At 30.5% G+C, this 26,888-nt stretch overlaps 1 protein-coding gene across 3 annotated transcripts; it reads left to right on the forward strand.

The window, feature by feature from the left end:
- The first annotated feature begins 6,793 nt into the window (after window positions 1-6,793).
- LOC113402045 (G-protein coupled receptor 52) lies at window positions 6,794-25,990 on the forward strand. 3 transcript variants are annotated; one of them, XM_026642166.2, is made up of 5 exons: window positions 6,794-6,815; window positions 21,654-21,719; window positions 23,011-23,186; window positions 23,307-23,563; window positions 25,132-25,990. In XM_026642166.2, the coding sequence occupies exons 3-5, from the start codon at window positions 23,018-23,020 to the stop codon at window positions 25,726-25,728; spliced, it is 1,023 nt and encodes a 340-aa protein (XP_026497951.1). In that variant the 5' UTR covers window positions 6,794-6,815; window positions 21,654-21,719; window positions 23,011-23,017; the 3' UTR covers window positions 25,729-25,990. The 3 variants fall into 3 exon arrangements, with proteins under 3 accessions (XP_026497951.1, XP_026497967.1, XP_026497959.1); XM_026642182.2 differs by having other exon boundaries at window positions 23,307-23,551; XM_026642174.2 differs by lacking the exon at window positions 6,794-6,815 and adding an exon at window positions 10,830-10,954.
- The last annotated feature ends 898 nt before the right edge of the window (window positions 25,991-26,888 follow it).

Here is a 26,888-nt window from a genome sequence, read left to right on the forward strand (position 1 = left end):
TAATATAAATGGTCATATCTTTTGATTGCGTAGATTTAGAAGTTTGAATTCACAGCTTCAAGTGACCGCAGATCTCAGAATTTGTTATTCATTTCATCATTGAACCAGACAGACAGACGGATAGACGATCAATGAAGTGATATTATTGGGAGTTATTTTTGAGGTACCTTAACAACAAGTACAATGATACAAATGGACAGCTTAAAAGCAAAAATAAATTTTAAAACATTACACAACGATATCTTATTAATGATAAAAGGAAATAATATCAACGTAACGAGTACAGACCACTGATCTTTGCAGATTAAATTCGTTACAAATTTCTATAATATATAAATGACTATTAAATATGAAACTTAGCTTAGAAGACATCGCCAACATTCGCAGCATATGCAGCCTGCAAATATAAAAGTTAAAATATTTTAGGTAATCCGTGACTAAAAGAGCTATATAAAAACATCTCGTAATTAGTCACTACGAGTAATTAAATTCCGGCATGACACGTAAAATTATAGAACATACATTAAAATGAGAGTAGAATTTTCTCATAACTTTAAAAGTAACCATTATGAACTATTTTTAGACACAATTTTAACTGGCTATCTGCTCCAGCTCCGCGCGAGCAGAATAAGGATCTATATAAAACATTTATGCCTACAGAAGTATAAACATACAAAGAAAAAATCTTCTTTGTTTTGGGCCAGGATCATTATTAGGCGTAAGCAGAAAAACCACCAAATTTTCATCACAATCCCTTGAATGATGATGTAACGTGATAATGATGATATTGTGATGATGTCGTCCTGACCGATTTTAACCACGGCGATCCCGAATGTAAAGGGAGACCAGCAAACTACGCAGGACATATTATAGTGCACAAGTAGGTAGCTGTATAAACACAGGTGTAATCTCTATTCCTCACTCTCATAATCCGATGGGATGGCAAATCTGACAGGACCGCAGAGCAGAACGCGGGACCAACTGCTTTACTTGCTTTCCGAGACACGGCATCAGTGTACCCACTTTCAGCCTCCAGATTCAAGGCTCTTAATGAGAAATTCTATAGAAAAACCGAATAACTAAAAAAATAAGGATGTGATGAAGGATGACACAATATTGTGTGCATACGTAAATTGGAACAGGTTTTTTAATTCTGAAATGTATGTATTTTAAAATTTGTAAGATTATTTGTATTTATTATACCGAAATCCGCTTTAGGTACATTTAGAGATTATGATGAATTTGACAATAGAATTGTGGATCTTGGTTGGAAAACGGGAAAATAATTTGTTGTTGTAACAAAAACTATTATAAATGTTAATTATTTTATGTTCCCGTATCCTTGAAGCTGTGTCTTCACTTGTCACTATCCCATCATTTTTGGGACATTTATTTTTAATATTTAGACTAAATAGACAATAATTTCTAGCACTTACTATTCCGTGTAAAATTAAACATTATAATATTATCTCTTTAATCTGGCAACATGAATACTGACTGATTATAATAATAATTATAATTACAAAATTATATAAGAAATCACGAAAAATCGATTTATTTCTGACTCAAGACCAACTAATTTGATTTATTAAGCAAATTTGTAAGTTTGTTGGTGATGGTTTAAAATTGAAATGCTAGACAAATTTTATTTTGGAATGTATTAGGAAATTTAGGACACTGACTTGGAAACATTTTTTGATCAAATTAAAAAAATGTAAAAAGTCATTTTCTTTTAATAAGATATCCAATATTTTTTTGCTAAAATACTTGATGATAATAATATTTGTGTAATAAATATATTTCAGTTTGAGTTATTTTAAGTATGCCGTGATTTATTAGATTACTTTTATTTTTTGATTTATTTATTTATTTATATTTAAATGTTAATCGATAATTTTGTTAAATTTCAAAACAAATCATATCGTTGGGTATTGTTTTCAATTCTGGGAAGTGTTTGCCTCGTATGTAATTTCTTCACCCCTATCTTGAGAACATATGTCGTGTCTCATTACACAACGAAATACAAACAGAGTATCCGTGGCAATAAATGCAGCGTTGTTGCATTGTTACTAATGACAACGACCATGTCGACTGTAACCTTTGCAAAAGACGTTTGAAAATTAATAATTTAAAAATAATCAATAATCAATACTAACGCTGCATCAAGGGCATATAAGTTATTTTTAAATGTCCGGCGAGGTTATAAAGCACCTTGAAAGACCTTATATATTATATTATCATAATCGCAAAGGTGTGTCAAAATCTTTCATTATAAAAGTATTACATTTGCTTATTGAGTTTCATCACTTTCTTAATTATACCACCATTGGCTAGCTTCGAAATGCTTCAGGTCGGAGAAAATTTTTAATACTTTTTTCTACATATTTTTAATTTCTTTGGTAGTCTGCTGGATATTTGATGATATTTTATAAGACCGCATATCCGATCCTGGGTTCAACTCGCAAGTAAATTTAATACATCTTATTGTAAAGAAATGGTTAGTGCTCGTGTTCTGGAAGTAAGCAGTTGTGGTAGCAGTGGCAGATGGCAGATCTACACTACAGAGAGTATATTAAGTCATTCGTTCTAAACCTAAACTATTACTTAAACTCAACAAAAACTTTACCTAAGTCTCAAATTATAAAATCAAAGGGAAGATGGAGCGTACGAAATAATAAACTGAAGCAACAAAGAATAAATAATTCTTATTTATGATTTGTATTCGCTTTTGTTGTTGCACTAATAAGACTTAACTGTTTAGAAATTGTCTATGCGGCAACGTAATCGGGGAGCTTTAACAGCTCAAAGTCGCTACTCCCAGCTACATTAAACATTTCCATCCCAGACGGAGATCTTTGATGTAAGATAGAATAATATATTATATTTAATATTGTTTATTATTAAGAAAGACAGTTATCATATATAAATAATAACACATTTAAATGACACAAAATTATTAATGCATCTCAACTTGCAGACTCTGTACCACTTCTAAATATTTACAAAAACACCATTGATATCGGGATTTATTCTCTGTCGACTGTATTTTTTTTGTTATAGTTCTTGTTGTATCTTCCCTCACAACATATGTATACAAAATTTGATAATCCCTTCTGAATAAAGCCGGGATGATCTTAAGTGAAGTTATCGATTAATGCCTCAACAACTGGCTCTAGTGAACAGACTATGTGAAGCGTGAATTCACTCCTATTACGGTATTATAATGCAAGCATCGAGTCTGATACATTAGAGCCAAACAGTTCATACAAAGATGATGAAAATGCCTCTTCCTTTTGCTGCAACAACTACAGTTTCCTCATCACAATTTTTCTCTGCATAAATCATTTACTTTTACGCGACGGAGTGAGTTCCATCGAGATAAACACCATATACATATATAGTGACATCCGTAAAGGGTAAGTGAGACTTTCACAATTTTAAACCTGATAAAAAAAAGCACAAGTACAGCTCCCCAGATTTAGTCTGAAACTTGACTACCTTTGAGATATAAAAATAAGCTACGTTTGGTCTTTATCGAAGTTACACTGACACACACAATCTACACTGATTAATATGTGATTTATACCACCGTCTTCAAGTAAGCTGATTTTAATGGAAATGCTTCATTATGGTACGATATAATACAAGTCGTCTTAGCCTAGGCGTAATCTTTCACGACTACTTCAATCAATCGATTTTTAAACCTTAATGGATATATTATATGCAAGCACCACTGAATTGTCATATGCTTTATTTGTGTTTATAATTCAACTCGTGCTCGGCGGTGAAGAAAAACATCGTGAGGAAACCTGCATGTATGTAATATGTCTAATTTCAATGAAATTCTGCCACATGTGTCAACCCGCATCAACCCCCATTGGAGCAGCGTGGTGGAATATGCTTCAAAAACCTTCTCCTCAAAGGGAGAGTAGGCCTTAGCAAAGCAGTGGGAAATTTACAGGCTGCTAATGTAATGTAATGGATACCTGGAATGCCAAATACGATGTAGACCGTATAATACCTAAGACAAAATAAAAAAAAATCTGTGTAAATTAATATCTAACAAAAGTTTCGAAAGTAGTCGTCGAAAAAAATTTAAACCAAAGACGGCCATACATATTCTTCTTTCAAAGCGTTCATCGAGATACCAAAATTTTATTGTGGATATTTTATCCGATATTATTGATGTATAACCGGGCTGAATATGGCAGGGCAAAGTGGGTCACAGTCTGCTGACAGCTAACTGATGGATTAATTTTTTATATGCTAAAAAATTATATTGTAGTTAAGCGCTAAATGCCTAATATACATACAAACATATATAACACATATCTTTTTTATTATAATATTCTTTGTTTTGTTTGTTTTTCTATTGTTTTTTGTTTGTTATAAACCTTATTTTATATACTCTGATGATCTATTAATTATCTTATGTTTACTCCATGTTTTAATGTAATAGTGGAAACTTTGTTGGCTTATGTAAGACTTTTTTAGTATCAAATGTTTGTGTATGTGTAATACTATGCTGTATGTTTCCCAAAAATAAAATAATCATATTATGCTGGGCTTGCACTGTAAAAATACTGGGTAGTACTGTCGAATATAAAGTTATCTTTTAAGTTAGGATTAAAATTTTTTGGTGCTGGTCGAGCCTTTGTTGCTTAACCTTTTCTTGTCTCCTCATGGAAAAACTAAATTGTAGTTAATAGGCAGCGACCGTACAGCAATGATGCATTCTTAGTGATAATTGACATTATTGTTGTTCAAATTAATATAAAGTAACTTGATTGACTATTCGAGCTTCCGGTCAAAAGATAATTTTATTAATATTAGTATTTCATTCGGAATACTATTTGTGAAAGCAATAGGATGCCACAGTTTTAATAGAGATTTACAATTAAAAAATCAGTTCGCCTTTTGTAAATTGATGATGCCTGACGAAAATAATAAAACAGAACGCTTGGAATCCACAAAATGTACTGCATTATTTGTATTATATTTTTTATTGATTCTTATAACCAATATAATACGGTATAAATATTTTGATTATTATTGTAAAAAATATAAGAATATAACATAAATTTTAAAATGTTTCTTGTTATTGTATTATAACACTAAATGTATTTGACATGTGTATCAATGTGTCGCCAGAGTTATAGAAGGATATCTCTCCTCTTCAAGCGAAGATACGGAGTGCATGTTAGTGGATAAACGAGTGTACACGTGGGAGAGTCGAATCGACGCCTGGTATTTCTTAGTAATGTTCCCTTCATTATAGAACACGTGACTACTGGTAACATTTTGAAACTCATTGTTACTTTACCGCACGTGGACGCGTAAACTTCGATTAACATTCATAACCTTTTAAATAGCAGTATTTAAAAATTATATTCTAAGGGCTCCATTTTATATTGCGCAAATAGTAAATAATAATTGCAAATAAAAGCAAAGCAGAAAGTAGGTCGATTGCTAAATTCTATCTCGGGAAATTCTCAATATCTACCGTCGCAGCTATCGATAAAGTACTGAGTTTAATCTTTGCGCTATTTCTTGGTTTAAGCTTCGCGTAAACGGCAACGCAGCTGCATTGGTGATGGTCTAAAACCGTGCATGTATATTAATTCGTAATGGTGTCACGTATTGCAATTTCCCGTTCAAACAACCAATAATAATAAGGTATAAGACCGGCATCGTGGGTTCCGATCCCAGGCCAGGTCAACAAAAAGTGGTTGGCTTTTTCGGTTAAGTAATTGTCACTAGGGGATTTGACTTTGGAAATTGGCTATTTCAACTGACGGGCCCAGGGGCCCGTGCAGGTTGGGACAGTGCCTAACCTGTTTCAGACTTGAAACAGAATTGTGATGGTGAGGGAATAAAGAGTGAACTTCACTTGAATGTCACGTACGCAATTGCCTTGTATTCATTAACATCGATTAAATTTGTTCACAAACCATCATATTATTCACGTGAATGAATGTAATTGTTACTATCAAGCAGAATAAAGCTTTAATTAATTCTGTCTATAAACTATGGCAACATAGAAGACGAGATTTGGTTTATAGTTTGATTTAGCCTGCAGTTACGACGGGTAAACTCCATATGCTTGTCAAATCGAGTTTAGAAATACGTATGTACGAAATCGTATAAAAAAAATGAAATCGTAATGCCAAAGTAAATAGATGCTTCGTGACATTGACCATCGGTGCCCACGTAGATCATAGATATAAACAATATAAATATGAGTTGACTTGAATACTTTATACTCATATACAACGTCATGTAAACCAAGCCTTCTCTACAAAACGATTAAGTTTCATTATATGTTAATTTTACAATTAGAATCTATTAAATAATCCATTTATAAAATTTTAACATTTATAAACCAATTTACAGAAATATCAATTTCGAACATCTTTTCGCAATAGGATTTGAAAGTAAAATAAATGCATTAAATGTAAAGATCACCCGATCCGAACAAAATATTAACAACAGTACAAAACATCATGAAATTTCTCAACGATCGCCCTTAAATTCGTTGACATAGTAAGCGTTTAATCTTATGACTTTTTGACGATTAATTCTATGATAGGTATGGATATAAGTGACCCAATTCGTAATAGGCTGTACTTTTAGTGATAAACAGTAGCTAAACGATGAATCGATGGTGAGAGCGGCATTGCGATCGTGGAGGGGCGCGAGGAGTGCGCGCGCTTTCGCCTCTGCAGTGGTAGAACACCGCTGTCCGTATCCGCGATCCCTCGCCCCAGAATACTACTCCTCTACGGAACTTGCTACGCGCACTGGCTATGACGCGGGTAAGTTTTAGCTAATTTAAAAGTTTTCGAACTAGTTAATATTAACTTTGTGAAATTGCGAACCATTTTTTTCATATTAATTACGTGTTATTAAAATTGATAAATACTATTTGAATCTTTGCGACTGTCAATATATTATATAGACCGTATGTTATGAATGTGTAGAATAAGTATAATTATTTATGAAGTATTTTTTTAAAGTATATGGAAAAATAAGTTATTGATATATTTGTTTAACTTTGTTGTTCCGTTATGTTATTTTTACACATAGGCATCGTTTGACTTATTTACGCGGCGTCAATTGAAATTCGTCACCTACGAGAACATATACAAAAAAAAAACATTCCGTTTAAGTTACTACATTCTGTTCGTTGAAACTATTTTGTTTGTTAAATCAATATTTTTGTTCGATTTTTGTTCTAATAATCTTTTTAATTGTTAAACATTTAAATGTAAATGTATTTTTTAACATACGAGTTTTTGGTAAAAATTGTAGAACTTTATTCAGTAATCGTACTTCAGTAGTCATACAGAACCAGCGAAAGAAACTAAGCGTCATTTTTTTAATTTACATAATTGCTTCCAATTTTTAATAACTGAAATGGTGGGTGAGGATTAAATTCCCAATTCGTGTCTGTCGCATCACGTACATACTTAGAGATAGACATACTAGTTTATATTCGTCATCGATTTAAAAATAACTTAAAATATTACTGTAGATGGTACACAGTACGCAGTAATTTATATTAAGAATATTTATTGAAATTAGAGATAAAATTGTAAGTAAAGATTTTTCGTTAACGAATAAAATTGTTATATGTTACAAAAGCGCGTCTACTTAATTAACCTATGTAAATTTCACACCGTAACTCACCTTTTTGCCAATCGTCTTTTTGAAAACTTATATATTTTTATTATTATTTTTCGTGTAAAAAAAAATGAGTCAAAATTAAAATATTTTTTTATTAACAAAGCTTGATATAACTCTGATGAAGATTGACTGATCTATATTACAACTTTTCTTAATTGCCAAAATAAATTTAAATAAACTATATTTAATATAACAACTTGACAATACACAGTTTTAAATAAATTACTAATGCCAAGTATATGATCTTTTTTATTAGCAAAGGAATGTAAATGCCAAACTATTTAAAATTATTTAATAATTAAGTTGTATTTAACAATATATATTTTTACAACAATGTACACAATGTGACAATGTAAATATAAATAAAAGTTTTATGTATATTATTTTAGTAGGTTTCCGGTTAAAAATTACAAAATAATTGTCGTAATTTATAAGTAAAGATTTAAGTATATAAATAAATAAATATACGACGGACGTAAATCTAAACATGTATATTGGTTTAAAATAGGCTTATTACAGATGGCCGCGTGCGAGAAAAAATCAATAATAATTCTACATACTATAAGGTTAGATCGTACGAATTTCAAAACATTATGAATTAGTTTTTTGTCAATAATGTCTTTATTTAATATGGAAATGGTAATTGCACTAAATAGAATAAAAAAAACGTTACAATATATTTAAAACTATACAAATTGTGTTACAGATTAAACCACATTTTATTTATAAATCGATAGCGCATCATTTTATAAATATAATAATAAAAATTACCATGAATATTCATTCTACAATAGGTATATTTTTTTATTTATGTGTAGCTTCTATAATGGATTTATTTAAAATATTGAATGTAACGACGGCTTTATTTCGGCTTGAGTTTTAATCTGTTTGATGTACACATTTGACCCAAATTTTATAACCTTGATAGCTTTGATACCGACCGTATCACGTGTGTCCGTTATATGATTGTGTTTCGTATTTCTGGAGGTTTTGCTATTGCTTTATTTAAATTTCGTGCATCAATTTTAATGGATTGCAGCTGAGCCATGCACACGCGTGTATTCATACTTTTTGTGTTATATATCTGACCTAAAGTGCTATAATAATTTTTAAAATGTAAATTTCGTATTTTCATTCAAGTGAAAATGTAGCATTTTATATTTGAAATAGTTATAAGTTATTGTCCACTAGTTTCTTGAAACTAGCGTACAATAACTTACGATGCATTAAAACTTCTTGGAATGCGAGTTGTGCAGGGCGTGTTCTTCGGATATATCGATACAACCCAGCTAGCGCACAAGCGGTGTAAGAAGCGCTACAATAGCTGCTTAAAAGGTATAAGTAAATTCTTAACCTGTTTATGTATGTGCTATGGTAGCGATACAGAAGTTCCGTATCGCTTCTATATCTCCAAAAAGGGCCCAGGCTATACGGGCTTCAGAACTAAAGTAGCGGTACGAAAGCGGTATGGAGAGTTAGCGATACAAAGGCGTGTGATAAAGGTGATTGAAGGGTCTAAAAGGTATACAAGAAGGGCTCATACCATTTTTGTAGAAAATGCACAGGATTGCAAAGCGATTGTAACTCTTCACTTCATTTTACTTTAATTATTTATTATTAGATCAGTAACAGAACATGATGTCAAATATTATGAAACAATAATATCAAACAAATATTGATTATGATCTATTATGGCGAATCAGCGTAAAGTCAGTAATGATTTTATAATTCCTTGTACGTAGAATATTGGTGCGAGAAGTTTTCTGTCAAAATATACGGTGATAAACTTAAGTTTATGACGCGCTCGCTAAACCTGAGGAATTCGCATTAATTCAATATACTCAAGTTTATTAGAATGATTAGTTTAATTTACATTTTATTTTTTAGAATCGGTTATTGAACTTGTCGTAGCTTTATTAAAGTACGAAATGCAAAAGGGCTTATCATAAGGGTCAACTTTGCCATCGAAGTAAAGTGTTTGTTTTAATAAACATATTTTGTAAAGTGTTTATTTTAATAAACATATTTTGTAATTATTTTGTCATTGCCAATGTTATAAAAGCCTTATAAAAGTCTACTAAATCAATTCTAACAGCCTAAGAAGTAGTATGGTGTTAGTAACAACTATATCAAAGCTTTAAGATCTACATTTACCGAACTATGGCGTATTTTTACTAATTTTAATGTAACTCTATTCTTGATATTACTATTCATCTTTCTTAATTTTCACGCGTTTCTCCTATCGATGATCGTTAAAACTATATATCGCAATATTAAATTTATTGTAGTCTCTACTCTTGCAATGGTCATACAGGACAGATTAAAAACTCTTGTAGACAAATATAAAATATCATATACATGCCTAATGGAGACAGTGACTATATTTTTAAGTTTTGTTTCAATAAATATCACTTCAGGTGCTTGCGTCGAGCTACAATTCTTCAATACTGTAAAAGTGATTTTAACTTTTTCTTTATATCTTTTGTATAGACTAGATAATACTACTTAGAAATTTCTTAAATGATTTAGCCAAAATTAATAACTCAATTCTAGTGCAATTACATTCGCTTTCGTTTTTTGGCTCTAGTAGTGTTATTAAGTATATTTGTAACTGTGCTTTGTATTCAACGTCTGTACAAAAACACTAGATAACACCTTCATATGATCAAACTCAAGATTGTTACTACTGAACGAATTTTATCACCTTGCTGTTCAAGAGATATAAGAATATCTCATATACATGTTATATAGTAAAAAAGCGATACAGTATCTGCTTATATTATTTGTGTGCTAGTTGGGAGTTTCTTAACTAGCTTGTAGGATTTATTCAATTTCCTTTGATGAAATCTTGAGATTGTGAAATATCTCTATCAATATAATCTCGTATATATAGTAGTACAATAATATTATTACATTACCTTAATTATTGCTTATAAAGAATTTTAGAATATACATATTTAAGTTTATGAAAATCCTTAGGTAAATTCATTGTAGAACAAGTTAGGGTAGTTGAGTGAAAATTCCACAGAGGGTGCAATTTGCTGTCATGGTAGTGAGGGCTTGTGTTTTTAATGTATATCGATTGTAGAAGGGGCATGCTAACCTTGGGGCGTCCGGCCGCTAGCGGAGCTCCTCGGCTCGACCTTGACTCCTGTATGTGCGCCGCGCGCGTCCCCCCCTTAGAATAACAAGACGCTCTTACCCGAGACCACGTCACATTATCCCCGCGCCCTTAGCACGACGCTCGCGTAGTCTACACCTAGAAACGGTACGTATTTATGTTTTAGTGTTATTTACTAGTTTTGTTAATATGTGTTCATAAAGTGACGTAAGTAAATTAATATTTTTTCGTTTTATTATAACTTTTCTCTCAATTTTATGAAACTTGTGACGTGCGTAATTCGTATTTGCTGATGGAGTTTGGAGTGGGACTCATTATTTCAATGAACAATAATAAAGAAAATTATTGTTTGTTTTATTTTATTATTCGATATGAGATTTAACTAAACAGATGTTAGGTAATTTGATCATTTTTAATCGCGAAAACAAAGTGTTTACTGATTCGTGGTATTTTCAAATACGGCTTTACAATTTAGTTTATTAATATTCAAAATTATACGTTATAAATATAGTTATGTTTTACAAAGCGGTAACTTTATAAATCATTCTCATTGAAGAGTTTAGATTGACTGAGGCCTGTAAGTTTAACCTTCTACACTTCGGTTGGTGTTATCGATTGAGGAATGAAAAGTTCGTAATTTATACGTTGAAAGAGATAGCAATAGAAAAATCTGTTTTTTTATTTTGCCAAACGCTCAAAGACATGACTTTAATAAGAAACGATATTTAAAGTGATGTATAACCGATATAAGTGACTTATATATATGAGAATAGAACAAAAATATTTATTTCAAGCAATAGTAGCAAGTTTTGTGCATGATAACGTTCGTTATATCGATTGCATAATATCATTTGAAGGTCCATATTTCATGAATTTATTATGGATACGCCGTCATCGATACTTGCGCAAAGGAGCATTTTGTGAAGGCTGTCATATAAAATATTCAATGAAACAAAAGCTACCAGTAGATTCCAATTTGTTTTCTTTTATTAAGAAATGAACATTATATGACATTATTTTTCTTAGACTACTTGAAGATTTTCGAAATTTTTGAGTCACAATATTCTTTTTTTAGTTTATTTTAAGAATTATTGCTTGAACGTGTATTATAAGTAATATATATATAATATAGCTTTAATTTATTTTATTAAATTATCTTTGTATATTTATAGCATATTTATTTTTACCTTTTTAATTAGTGCATGATGTAAATATTTTATTGCAACGTGTAGTATATAGCGAATGTTATTTACATGTACTGCTAGCAAAGCGAATGCGCGTTCTTATATATGAATAACGAAACATTAAATTGATTGTATATAATTATTTTAATTATTTTTTTTTCAATTTTGTTAATTGGAGAGCAATACGGTATAAATAGCTTTGAGTACAATGTCGTTCCGTTTCAATATGTTTTTTTTACTATGTTGTTTTAATGAATAAAACTTTTTTAAGACTATGACTTGAAATATGGGAGAACAGTTATTGTACTTGTTACTTTTTCACTAAAGCAGATCCAATGAAACATAAATATTTTTGAAATATAAATAGCTACCTTTTCGCGTTCTTTTGTTTAAATTCGCTACAACTTCTATTGAAACGGATCGTAATCATTTTTTTCGTTGAATTTTTCAAAGCTGTTTACTCTCCGGCTGCTTTCTAAATGAACTAAGTTCAGTCAGAAACTTCAGTCCGTTTAAAAACTGCTTGTGCTATATAATTTTTAATGCATGTTTAGATGCTGAGGTATATTCCCTTACTATGTGAAAACATTAAGCATTTTTTTTAAATTTTATTTTAATGATAGTGATGTAAATTGAATATTATTTATAATCTAAAGCAAAATTGGTGAAGTATGGCTGAATTGAAGGTATTCAAATACTACTTTGATATCTGACCGTGGATAAATTGTGAACGTATGTACGTCTTATTATAAAAGTACGACTCAAACCAATTTTTATAGTATTCAATTTTATAAAATAAATCCTACGTAATAATTTCTTGCTAAACGCACTTCTTATTTTTTATAAAAGTTGTAAATATTTTAGTCGTTTTTTTATTTTGTAAAATAATTATTACAATTTATTTATATATTTTAATTACACTTTACACATACACACAGCCTAGACATCTTAATATTACTATTTGCTGAGTTGTATAACATATTACTCTTGAAATACGAGCATTCATTGGTAAAACATAAAAAGTGAAATGTTCCTCTATTTTTTATTAATACAAACTAAATTAGAATTGCTGTATGTACATATGCATTGAATAACGGATAGGTTATGTAATTATTTCAAGTATCGAGATTTTTAAATAACATAAATATTTTAATATAATTACTAAAATTTACCATACTTATGTATTACATTAGATTATATTAATGTACAAAGCTCTTTCGAATACAATAGTCAAATGTGTAAGACGTTAAATAGTTCTAACTGTTATAAAGGTGCTTTCTTGTTTAAATTATAACACACGTTATACAATCAATGTATAAGACCTAGTTCTTTTTAGCTTATTTGAGGTTTCTTTAAATACTTGTAATGTTTACTTATCTGTAAGAAATATTATTTTTCGGAGTACGCCATTTATACTAAATAAAGTTCTGCAGCTGTTTCTAGGGTTATGGTTAGGGTAGAATATGAGTTTTATTGAATACTAAATTTGAATATGAATTCGGCGTATTAAAGATTTCGTTAAAAATGTTAGAATCGATTAATCGACTAATTGTAACAGGCTGTGAAGGCTATGTAGTGTATTAGATGTTGGTGCATGCGAATCTGGGACATTATACCGACTGATACCACTCACTGAGCCTGTTATTATCATTTAGCTTCCGGTAAAGTAAAGCTGTGTTTAATAGCCGGAATAGAATGAGCGGAAGTTAGAAATTTAACTTAAACTTTAGGTTTGGGCAACTTAAAGTTTATATTTTTCCCTAAACAGAATTACATATACATTTTATACCTTAATATGCTTTCATTAAAAGGGAATCGTTAGGTTTATCGTACGAAGCATGACAAACATGGAGTCGACTTTTTAAAGGAAATATGTTTCGAATTTTCACAAAATATTCGACTCAATACGAATGTTCGATAAGCCGTCTGAATATATCTTAAACCGAAAACAAACCAAATATTTAGTCCATTCCTACTTATTATTGTTATATCGTCTACTATTTAGAAAAAGTTACGTCTAATTACTTTTAGATTCAAAATTGAACGATAGCTTATATATTGTTACAAAATGTTTATTTTCTTGTGAAATAGATCTAACGGGATAATAGGTCACCTGATGGTAAGTGGTCACCTTCGCCTAACATTGGCGACGTAAAAAATATTAGCCCTTCCTCAAAACATAATGCGTCACCAACCATGGCAACTAAAATGTTAGGTCCCTTGCGCCTGTACTTACACTGGGTTATTCATCCTTTAAACCGGAAAACAACAGTACTGAGTATTGGTGATTGGCGGTGGATTATGTGAGTGGCGGGTGGTATCTAACCAGACGTGCATGCTCAAAGCTCTATCACAAATTAAAATTTCTTTTTTCTTCTAGGAAATTAGTTATTTACCAAAGAAATTTTAAATAAGTCCTGATGTCGTGTTAATGTTTTAAGCCACGAATACGGACAGGCGGTCGTGTTGCAATAAACTGAGACTTTAACCTAATTCCATTAACCTATTGTAATCCATAGTCGATAAATCTTTACACAACAAAAGATTTGAAGATACTTTAATGTTTTTTGCGTATTAACTTTTCTCTAGAATTAGCCTTTGAGTAATTGTTAAATGTATTTTATGTTACATATTATTGTTATAACAAAACTAGAGCAAGAGCTGTTTTAAATAATGGAATTTAAAGATTTTAATTGTTTTATTAATAAGAAAACTTATTTTTCTTTTTTAGTAAGGTCATCATTATTTTTTAAAGATGTAATTAATGATATTTTTATTTTATTTTATTTATAAAATCATGACGTTAAATACTACAGAAAAAATACTTTATATATACCGCGCGAAAGTATGGCTTCACATTCAATGCTAACATTACATAAATTACAACTGCGCAACGAAATTACAACTGATTGAAAAAAGCTGTTTGTAAATATTGTTTTATACTAAATCTATATATATTTAAGCTTTTAGCAGATTTTAATAAATTATATTTCGTCCTATTTTTTTATAAAACATAATAGATTTCTTCCACGGCGATAACTAGGGTTGAACACAGGACCTCGGGATCTGCGGCCTTATATATAGCCACTAGACCAAAAAGGCAGTCGGCAGTTATATTATATATATAAGTCAAAATTATCGAAAACCGTTGTTACATTTTTGAGAAATTAAATTTGACTGAGGAATAAATTTGTATTTTCTTATTTGTAGTGCGAAAAGTTACGAGCTCTCGTGCACTTTTTATCCTCAAATACATCTGATTGGTTATATGATTTTAAGAAAGATGCAAAGACTGTTTTTATCTCATAAACGGATTCTTAAGCACCGATTTCCATATTTGCTACTTAAAAAATGACAAACTTTCATCCCCACTTTTATCTCCTTAAGGGATGAAACTTAAAAAGTACTAGAAATAGAAGTTCTATATATATATGCAAGCTGTAGTACCAATTACCATTTTTCAAACAAAAAACAGTACAGTTGAACAGTAAACTGCCAACAAACTTTCATCCCAAATTCCACCCTCTTAAGGGATTTAAACGTTAAAGCACTACTGACTATCTTTTACTCATTAATTGAAGCCTAAATGTGTAAGGCTTGGATGATGATTTTTTAAAAAAGCTGCAATGTATTTTACTTACCTATAAACAAATGCGTAAACACTGACTTTTTTGACTTTGACTAATTTTAATATCAGAAATGGCAAATTTCGCTACAGACTTTCATCCTACATTTAACCTCCTTAGAAGATGAATTTTTAGCAATTATTTCTTAGCGCTGTATACATTACAAAAGGAATTCTTGCGCAATATTACATTCTGTTAGATTCAACGAATTACGCGGGGGATTGTATGTCAGCCAGGCATTTAAAGAGTTTGTTAAGTAGTTTTATACAAGAAACAAGTGATTGGCAGAATAATTACGTAGTTACATAATATTTTGTATTTATTCATCTATTAAATGAATATCCAACAGTATTGAAGAATTGCCCTCAAATAATATATTATTATTTAAAAATTTAACAAAACAATAACCGATTCTATTTTAATATATATCTGTTTATTTAAACTGAAATATAATAAATTGTAATGATGTTATTTCATTTTAAAGATACTTACTGATATTCACTAATATTTTCGAAGCTGTTTTAAATACCTAATATCGTTCGATGTATTTTCATTACTTTACTAATACATAACAAATACAATTATGACTGGCAATTTTTAAGTGATCCTATAAACCTACAAAAAATAGTTTCATTCATATCAATAAGGAATCAAAGTTTATAATATCATGGTATTAAATAGATTTTATTAGGATAATACTATATACCATTTGGCAAGAAGATATGCGCTTTAAATGCCCTAAATATTTCTGCGCCAGAAAGAGCCGCGGTTTTGGATCAATACTGTGGTTGAGGGTACGCCTACATACATACATAGGTCTACGTATTCATCCTATAGAACAATACACAGTGACTTTGCTTCATGATTAAATTTAACAATTTTTACATGATTCTCTGTTCAAAGTGATCTTCTGTAACTCAAAGAACAATATTATATAGAATAATAGGAATAATTTATATATTCATGTTGATGTAACCAAACCGGTTATATTTTAGAACAGACTATTTGATTAAATCGATTTATTCGATTGATCGATCGAATAATTTATTTAAAGCAGTGATGTTTAATAGACTGTATTCATATAACTATGTTATGTAAACATTAATACGAATATATGTATTTTGAATAATAAATTATTTTTTGTGAAAACCTTCCCCAACATCGAAATACATTCTAAGCTATAGATCGCTTTCACTGATACCGAAAGGGAAAGTAACACGTGGCTCTACGGAAATATAAAATCTATTTATAAAGGCCGTTTATAACAGTATTGCGAAACGAATAAAGGGAAATCCGGATAATCTGACTTTATAGATAAATGAAAAATCTGTTTTCATATGAATTTTATCATTTATTCATTTTAATTCATGGTATTGTTTCAAAAATCAAGCTTAAAATTTTCTAACAAATAAAATATTACAAATGCTTAAGACAATATGTGGACGGTTTTCAATAACAAAACAATCGACGGAGTAATTAATGAGGAAGCTTCATGTTTTTTGTTGAACTCATTAAAGTTTTGCGTTAATTTTCTAAAATTATTCGATGATTTTTGAATATGTCGGAAAAAATCATGCTTAATATGAGCGTAAAGCAATAAAGTTATATGTACTACCATATAAACCTTTAACGAAAGCTCTTATTCTACCCTATTATATAATATTTAATTGTTAAATGTGAAGCGGAATTATTAATATTGCATTAAAGATGATGAATAAATATCATTTCTGTTTCTCATTGAGCGTTTATATTCTCGTCAACGTCGATTTTATCTTCATTATAAGTTATCTCGAGAAGATATTCAATCGATTTTACATCATGGCGATATTCAATGATATTCATCGCTTGAACATACACGTAATCTATAATAGTCTCATATAAAAATATTCAAGCCACGCCATCTAACAAAGGTTATTTTTTTGGATATTCATTAAATTAATTTATTATTTTCGCATTAATATTATTTATATTACAAAGGATTTAGATTCAGTTACAGAAAACACAATGTGGCACACTTTGGTACGCGATAGTAGACATGTAATATTAAGTATTTTATTTAGATACGAACTTAAATAACTAATTTTATGTAGTCGAATCAATTTTAATGACTATCGGGTATCTTGAGAAAAAAAATACTAGAATATTTTCATGTAGTGGACTATATCAAATAAATTTTCGATATAATGTTACACGACAGATTAATGTATGATTAATTATTAGAAAACATAATCTGTAAAGCGAAATTAAATAAAAAAAGAGTTAAAATAAAGCGTAAGTATTATAATTTTGATTTATTTTGTACGAATTACTGAAGTAATTAAGAGATAAGAAGTCGTATAAAATACAAAAAAACATGGAAAATGTGATTTTTAACGTTGCCAGTGAAAAAATGTTGATGAATTTCATTTATTATTGGTTCCGGAGAAAGGGGGTCAACCTACAGGGGTTACAAATAAATTTTACCTTTTTATAATAATAGTGTCGATATCTAAATCCTTTCTATCGATAACTTATTGTGGGTAATGACCCACAATAAGTTATCGATAGAAATGCGCCATTGCGCATGCTTTCCTAAGTTCGTTCGGAGTTTGTTTTTTTTTTAATTTTTAATAGACTACAAACATTTCTCGGTATTCTGAAAGAAATGGATGAAAATTAAAACATTCGATGTATTTATTAAATTAACTTCCCAGTCTTAAATTCCCTAGGGTATTCTCTTACGCAATCCTATTTTACTTAAGAAGGTGGTAGCTAGCTGTAGCTTTATATAAAGTGACATAGGATACAGGGATTTACATATGGTGACATATCTGTATACATTCCCCACCGAGATAAAATTTCTAATTTATATGCCAGTCACGCTCTTATTGGCTCCATACTGTTGAGTTCATTTTTCGCTCAGAGAAACGGAATTGCAATTCAACGGAAAAATTCTGCTAGCATTCTTTCAATCATTTAGTCCTTAATAATATTATAAAGGAAAAATTTTATATGTATGGACGTTTTTTACTCTTTCACGCAAAAACTACTGAATGGATTTGAATGAAACTTTACTATAATACAGCTTATACTTCAGAATAACACATATGCTATTATAAAGATATTGCCTGAATAATACCTGACAACTAACCCCTAAAACGTGAGTGAAGCAGCGGAAAGCCAGTGCGTTCATGTTTCGAACAGGGTCTGTTTTTAATTTTGATATACTTATGTAAGTCTTAAAAAAAGTTCATACAAACTTGATATTACTCTAAATTGTAATATTTCTAGGAAATATGCTGAAATACTAAAGTTTTATTAAGTAGTTTTGTAACAGATATATAAAATTCTACACTAAACAAAAATAGGTTAAAATATATAGCACTATAAATGTCGCCAACATCAACTAAAAATCAGTTCAAGTGGACCTCTACTACTTTCGTTTAAAGTTTTACTAACAATAGATTCTGTAACAACGGATCGTATTCATTTTAACTTCTGTGAGTGTACGAATGTACTTCAACAAAACAAAGCTCTGATAAAGTCCTGAGTTTCCGTTTTGTTCAGATTTTTTATTGTTTAAGATCGACGAAGAATATTTTTGTTTTCATCCTATGGTGTATCGTAAATGATTGTAGATACGAATATAAATTTAAGTATATATATTTTTTGAATAGTATATTACATATATTATTATACAAACAAGATGATCTAGTAATTAGAATGCATGGCTGTTAGCCGAAGTTTTTGAGTTAGCATAACCGAGTCTACGACTGCTTAATTTGTATTAATGATTGATCTCGCCCTCAGTGATAAATTATAACATGAATATGTTTTAATAATATATGGATATATATGCATATTATTATTAGTGAAAATACTAAATAATAAGAAAACCTTTAAATCTAGCAAAAACATTAAAGATATACGTATTTTTTTCTTAAACCAGACGCCAGAAGCATGGCAGATTGAATCGAACACGTTTCCGTTTTTAGAACTTCAACCGACGGTATCTTAGTTGAGTGCATTCACATTTAAAACCATTTTTAGAATACTTTAAATATATCGATATCGAATTTAACTTTAAAATAATCAAATGCAATAGTTTGTTTCCTTTAAGTACAATACGTTTCACGCTTCCCTGAATCTACGCTTCAATTGACGTAGCAATTATTGGAAAACGCTCGCGGTCGTAGCGCCGTTGTTGTTATTTTCCATATTTGTTTTATAAAACGGTGCAATGTATTTAAAAATATCGATTGAAAAGCGTTAGAAACAAACGTCCACGAAATAACAAACACAATTTAATTGTGTTTATTATTTAATTGTTTCGTTATTTCGCCAGATAAATATTTTAATGTGTGAAAGTGAAATTCACAATTAAATTGTGTTTGTTATTTTAATTGGTTCGTTATTTCGCCGAATAAATATTTTAATGTGTGAAAGTGAAATTCACAATTAAATTGTGTTTGTTGTTTTAATAGGTTCGTTATTTCGCCAAATAAATAATTTACTAGTTAGAGCAGTTAATTTACTGAATGAGATTGGACTGGTTTGACGATTTTTTCCACTTACAAGATGTTTTACCATAAATTGAAGATGCTGTATTTGGTGAAACGGTAAGATCAAATTTAAGTATTGTATTCACAGCATATTCAAATTACATTAGCAGTTCGTCCGCTTGACTTTTATTTAAGTTATTAATTTTTTTAATAATTTCATTAAGTGTGTAAAAATATACATTGACGCCAACATCAAATTAAGCTCTGCTGTAATTGAGTGTCGTCGATCTAAACGCCGTGAATGATTAAATAGCGCGATACGTAAAACACAGTTTTTTATTTATAGTTGACTTGGGATTGGGCATTCTGATGGACCAATACTTGCACGGTCAATATGTCATCAACCATATCCATCATGATCTATTTTGTTATGTCTTTATGCATTGAATTTATTAACTAATGTCAACAGTGTCCAGAATCCAAACAGGCACACATTTTTTTAAAAATATACCAATTGCAGTAAAAGCAGTCACCTAGCAGGTGACCACTACTCACAGACATTGACGAAGTGAGAATTTGTAACCATTCCATACATCGACAATGCGCTACCAAAATTGGTAACAAAATTATTATGTTTCTTGAGGCTGTTACACTGTCTCACTCAAACTGATCTCTCTCTCTCTCTCTCTCAGCCGAAGGACGTCCACTGCTGGACATCTATTAAAATCAATCAAATATAATAATAAAGCTTTTGTTATTAACATTTAAAAGTATTGCTGCTTGAGAATATATGATGAGTGGGTGGTAACTGCGCAGATGCGTTTATACAAAGCCCTAAGATTAATTAATTATGTATAAGTATTTTATTACTACTCTCAACAAATAAGAAGATGAATTAACATAAATTGGTTTATAACCTATAGTGCGTTAATCTCGCCAAAAATAAATAATATGAATATGCAGAACGCTTATATTTAAGTAGTTTATATTACTTAACATCGTACATAATTTTACTCATCTGTAAAGTGAATGTGAATCATCAGTGAATCTGGTCACTTTATTTGAATACATAATAGTGAAAATAGTATATAACGATTATACAATAACGATTTACCTGTTCGAGAAAAGAAATTCCCATTCTCGGAGAGCACAAATGCCCGTTTTTCCTGACTTATTCTCGGTCGTATCGGATTTGCTGTCCCATCAGATTATAAGACTGAAGGAAGTTAAAGTGCAGATGCGATGCAGTCTCTATTTCTCTCGTAAACAGAGATTTGTTTGCGCTCACATTTGTGCAATATAATATGTCCCGCACGTATGTTCTCTCTTGAGAATGGAAGTCAAAAACGTACTTATTTGTTTTAAGGCATTTAAAATAAAAATACTTATATTTTTAATTAGTGTAACCGTTATTCAGGTACAAGAATGCTAACTATATCTAATAATATTAAGATTAATAATAACCGTTTAATTTAGTTTAATATTAAAATTGTAATTTTTTTTAATTCGATTGTGTTATTTCTGTTTTTAAATAACAAGGATACATTATTTGCAGGTATGAAGCAGTTCTGAGAAAATGGCTACAAACGACACTTTCGCACTGACATCTTGAAAATTACAAGTAAGTACATAGTATTGTACATTTATTAAAATGTCCATCGATTAAATATACAGTTTTAATCATACTATAAAGATTTTTAATTTGTACTTGAAATAAAAGTCATACGAGATTAATAATACTAACACTATCTTTGTTGGTTCTTATTGATCTTAAGGCTTATCGGCTAGGTGAATGCCGGTGACGTGGATTTTGACATTACTATAGTGCGGATAACGATAGCTTCATATCAGTTAATAATGCGTATTATTAGTTATTGATGATAATAGACTATGAATCGAAGTAATTCTAGGCGTAAATGATCTACCGTATTGAGGTCAGTTGAATTGGCATTAATAACGGGGTTAATAAACTATGTACCAGAACAAAACGATCAATATCAATTGAATTCGTCAGTCAATGGCTTATAGTTGTGTTAAGTGAGAGCAGAGTTCGGAATGGTTTTCATCGAAATATTCTACGCGCTTTTGCCGATGTGCATGAAAGTTGTAAATGAAAAAGATAATTGCGAAATAGCGTCAGACGATTCCAGCAAAGGTTATTTTTTTAAGTTTAGCCTTTCGAATGCTAACTGGCGGTTGGAGGGTGTAGCTGGAGGGTATACCGGTTAGGTTATTTGCCGTGTATTTTTATCACTAAAGATTATTTTTGTAACTGACCTGACATTATGTATCGTTACTTTTTGAGATAAATACGTTTAAAGTTTCATGGTTAGAATCGAATTGGCTAATTATGTGACATATTAATCTGTTGAAACTTTTATGCTGGTACTTTGTGATTAAAAATATTTAAATTTTTCTTAAAAAGATAGTCGTAGGCATAGTGATTTTCACTTGAGCCGAATTGGCTAGAATGTGTAAATATTGACCAAAGAAGGAATTAAAATTCGTACAAAAACCACTTATTCACGTGCCATTTGTTTTTATAATTCATATCCTTCTTAGCGGTGAAGGAAAATCTCCAGAGTAAACCGGCACGTGTCGGATGAAATTCTGTCACATTTGTATCCGTCAACTCGTCTTAGAGTAGCGTCGTGGAATAAGCCCCAAATCTTTTCCTCGGGTAAGGTATTTGCATAGCAATGGGACATATTTTTATTATTATTTTACTTTACTAGAATTTTTATATATTTAAGACTTATTATGAACTTAATTGCTACAATTGTTGTGGAAAGATGCTTTCGAGTCCGATGAGTGATGTAGTAACTTAAAAATTAGCTCGAAAGCTATGAAACGTTTCTTTGTGTATTATACGACTTTATTTTGCTGACTGTACATACTATTATTTAATATAGAATAACGATGCCGTCCCGCGTGTTAAGTGCGCGAACGGGAAGCGGGGAGGTGAGCGTGGCGGACAGCCCGCTCGCCACCTTCGAGTCGCTAACACAAGCCGCCGTCATCGCGGTTATGGGTGTGGCCATCGTTGTATCGAACCTTCTTATCATTGCTGCTTTCCTCAACTTCAAAGGTAATGTACACAATAATCACACATTATTTCATATCAATGTCGAAAGCGGTATTCGGTTTGAATGTTTTTGGTATATTTCTGTAATTGTACACATTTGTCATCGAAGAATACCGTTTACAGGTTTATCGAATGAGGTTATCAATTATTACCTCCTGTCACTGGCAGTTGCAGATTTGCTATGTGGCCTTTTCGTGGTTCCTCTATCTGTTTATCCCGCTATCACTGGCCGATGGATGTTTGGAGACCTCATGTGTCGATTGGCCGGATACGTCGAAGTTACGCTTTGGTCCGTCTCAGTATACACATTCATGTGGATCTCAGTGGATCGGTATCTCGCCGTGAGGAAACCTCTCCGTTATGAGACGGTTAGTTTGACGGTAGATATCTCTTTTCTTATTACTTTTCGTCTTCCACAAACTGGGCGCTCTGGTTCTACTGACGTCAAGAGATTGTTCAGGGCGTTAACATCGGGTCTCCATCAAATTAATGAAGTCAGTTTTTTAAACTAAATAGCTTAGTAGAATACAATATTTTCTTCTTTACTAAATACCTCTTCTCTTATTTATGGCCTGTTCATTTATGTCTGTTTATAGTTTTTTTCTAATCTGGCCAATGTCTTAGTTGCCCAAGCTTATTTCCTGATAGTAAATATTTAAATGTTGTTGAAATATAAGCAAATTAAATGTAATGATTTTTATATTTTCCTAGAGAGCGATATCAAACAGCGATTGTATAGAAGCATTGTGACAGTTCTTTCAGAGACTTATTTTGAAATCATTACATGTCATACTTTTATTACATTGATGGAGAAATCAGATGTAATTGTCATGAACATATCATGAACATTTTTTGCATGAATATAAAAAAGTCCTTAATATGCCATACTTTTATATTTTTCCTTTTGCCTTGCATGTAAATGAAACTAATACTAAATTACTTTTCGTTTAGTTAGAATTCTTGAATGTTGTCATCTAGAGCCAGAATGTCACAATAAATAATCACAATCTGCACATGTGTCCTAGTCACGTTAAATTTGATTAAATCCAAGAAAGTGATATTTTATTTCAATAGAAACTAAAATTTCTACTTATTGGCCCTGCAAGTCAAAAATTAAATTTATAATGAGTTTTAAAGATCAAGACATTGAAACATAAATCCGATTTAAATATATAGACAACACACGTACAAACTTTTTTAATATAAAAAAAAATTTAAAGGTTTATTATTCAATGTCTTGAAAGTAATTATGTTGCGTCTAATAGGAAAATAGCTATAGATTAGTGGTTAGGTCATGATAAATGGTTTAAATAGTTTTCTGAAAACCATACGATACTGACAGAATTTTAAAACTATATATTTATGTTGAACCGTTTACCTTTTAATTTCTGGTCAATAGTTGTGACCTGCTCTAGTTAACCGGTCTACATATTATTTATTTAGTGATTGGTCAATACTAGATTCATTTTAAAAATGTATTTTTGAAAACATATTATTTTTAAATAATATTTCACAAATAGACTATTAGGTCGGATGTTTTTTAAGGGCTATTAGACAATATTAAAAAATGATGGATAAGAGAGGATATACTTCAATTAATAAGTGAATTATAATAACTGGAGCTTAAATAAATTTCACCTAATTGATTGAGACTTAAACGCATTTCGTTTAGGTATCTCTAGTAAGCTTTGTTAACTCAATGAGAATGCAATTGATAATAAAAGATATTTTAACTTATCCTTTTTTTTTGTGCAGGAATTGTTCAAAAATTCTATGTGCAGTTTCTATAATGTATATTGATATGAAACAAGCTTCAGACTTGGATAAATGAAATGGCCAAGTATAGTTTAAAATATTAAAAATACAGATTATTCATATTTTGATTAGTATTGCACTTACAAATTATTTATTAAGAAATATGTGTAACAATATTATTACATTAATATAGGTACAAACTCGCACGCGAAGCCAATGCTGGATGGTATTCACCTGGATATCTGCCGCTATGCTCTGTTGTCCGCCTCTCCTTGGATACAAAAAGGAAGCTAATTTCGATAAGGAAACTTTTATTTGTATGTTGGATTGGGGAACGACGTATGCTTACACGGCGACTTTAGTTATTCTAGTTCTCGGGCCGAGCGTTATTTCAATAGTGTACAACTACTTCTACATATTCTCCATGAAAAGAAAATTGAATAGCGGTGCTCCGATCCACGATAAGGAATACGCGACTGCGCTAGCTGAGAACCTGTCTAACCCGAGTCATTGGATGAGCTTCATCCTTGTCACAGCGTTTTGGCTCAGCTGGGCTCCGTATTCAGGCGTCAGGCTCTACGAGTACTTCACTGATCAGGAGCTTAAGATACCAATGCTTCACTTCGGCGTCGTATGGCTCGGGATTTTAAATTCTTTTTGGAAAATCGTCATTCTCATATCTTTTAGCCCTCAATTTCGACTCGCACTAAGGATATTGTGCTTAACAGCTTGCTGTCGAACGAAAGGCCGCCTGCAAGCTGAATTGATTGGCATGGACAATGATGATTAATTTAACTAACCATAACGTTTACTAAATTCTAAAAATTACTTTCAATGTTTATATATGTTGAATTTTTATTTATTTTTGGTGAATTGAGGGTTTAGAGGTAATACTTTGTGGGTTTTTGATTTCTATTTTATGTATCGTTTTGATTTGCTTACGTTAAATCATAATGCGAACACAAAATGTTAGAATATAATATAAGACTGAGAACAGACGTCCAGTTTTTAAGTATCGGTAAATTATTATTATATTGGTTATTATTAGTGGTTATTATTAGCGGTTACTATAATACGATTCACAGAGGATTATTAATACTGTATTTAGTGTGAAATATATGCAATATTTATCGTGTATATTTTAGAAATTGAATGTCTGCTCTCAGCGTCACATTTGAGAATATTTATTTATTCGTTATAATACAACAACAATCACTACCAAAGTCATTCCTTAAGTTAAGATAGAGCGTAGTATATTTACACTTGTTCACTGTTTAGAGGTCATTTTATGTCATATGTATAAATACGAATTGAGTTCTTTGGAAATGATCAAATTGACACGATATATGTATATTTGTATATATTATATTATATTTGGACAATAATTGTTACTTTGACCTTGTGTTGTAGAGTATGCAATAATGGTTTCATATCATTTTTTTGAATCGGTAGATTTTAAATTAAACTCGTAACGAGATTTTTTATGATTTATAAAGCTAAATCTGATAATTATTTTCAATACAAAATAAATCAGAATTAACATTCTAGTATTTGAACCTTATCAATTCGCTTACAAATATTAAATAAACATCTCAATTAGTCGTAGTAGCATTTAAAGAATATAACGTAAATGCATTATTTGAAATAATAAGACAAAGAAATGTAAGCAATATGATATAAACTTGAGAATATATAAAATTAAAATATGTTTTACATATAAATCAATATTTTTGAAGTGGTCTTATGATAGTAACTTGTTTTGAATTATTACTAAAACATTAATTGTTAAAGTTGTTTTTAATTAATAAAATTTAAAAGATTGTTTATCAATTTACCAATATCAATCATTTTCTTTGATCATTATCGCATTAAATATCGTTTAGTAATCTGTCAAGCATTTTTAAGCGCACATCAATTTAATAACCTAGCTAATTTTTAAACGTTTCAAAT

Source organism: Vanessa tameamea, chromosome Z, assembly GCF_037043105.1.
Source record: "Vanessa tameamea isolate UH-Manoa-2023 chromosome Z, ilVanTame1 primary haplotype, whole genome shotgun sequence".
NCBI lineage: Eukaryota > Metazoa > Arthropoda > Insecta > Lepidoptera > Nymphalidae > Vanessa > Vanessa tameamea.

Excerpts from the sequence above, each read along its gene's own strand:
- LOC113402045 (XM_026642166.2), top strand. The coding sequence starts at position 23,018 with ATGCCGTCCCGCGTGTTAAGTGCGCGAACGGGAAGCGGGGAGGTGAGC. Across the intron at positions 23,187-23,306 it reads TGCTTTCCTCAACTTCAAAG|GTTTATCGAATGAGGTTATC; the intron begins GTAATGTACACA and ends TACCGTTTACAG. Across the intron at positions 23,564-25,131 it reads ATGAGACGGTTAGTTTGACG|GTACAAACTCGCACGCGAAG; the intron begins GTAGATATCTCT and ends ACATTAATATAG.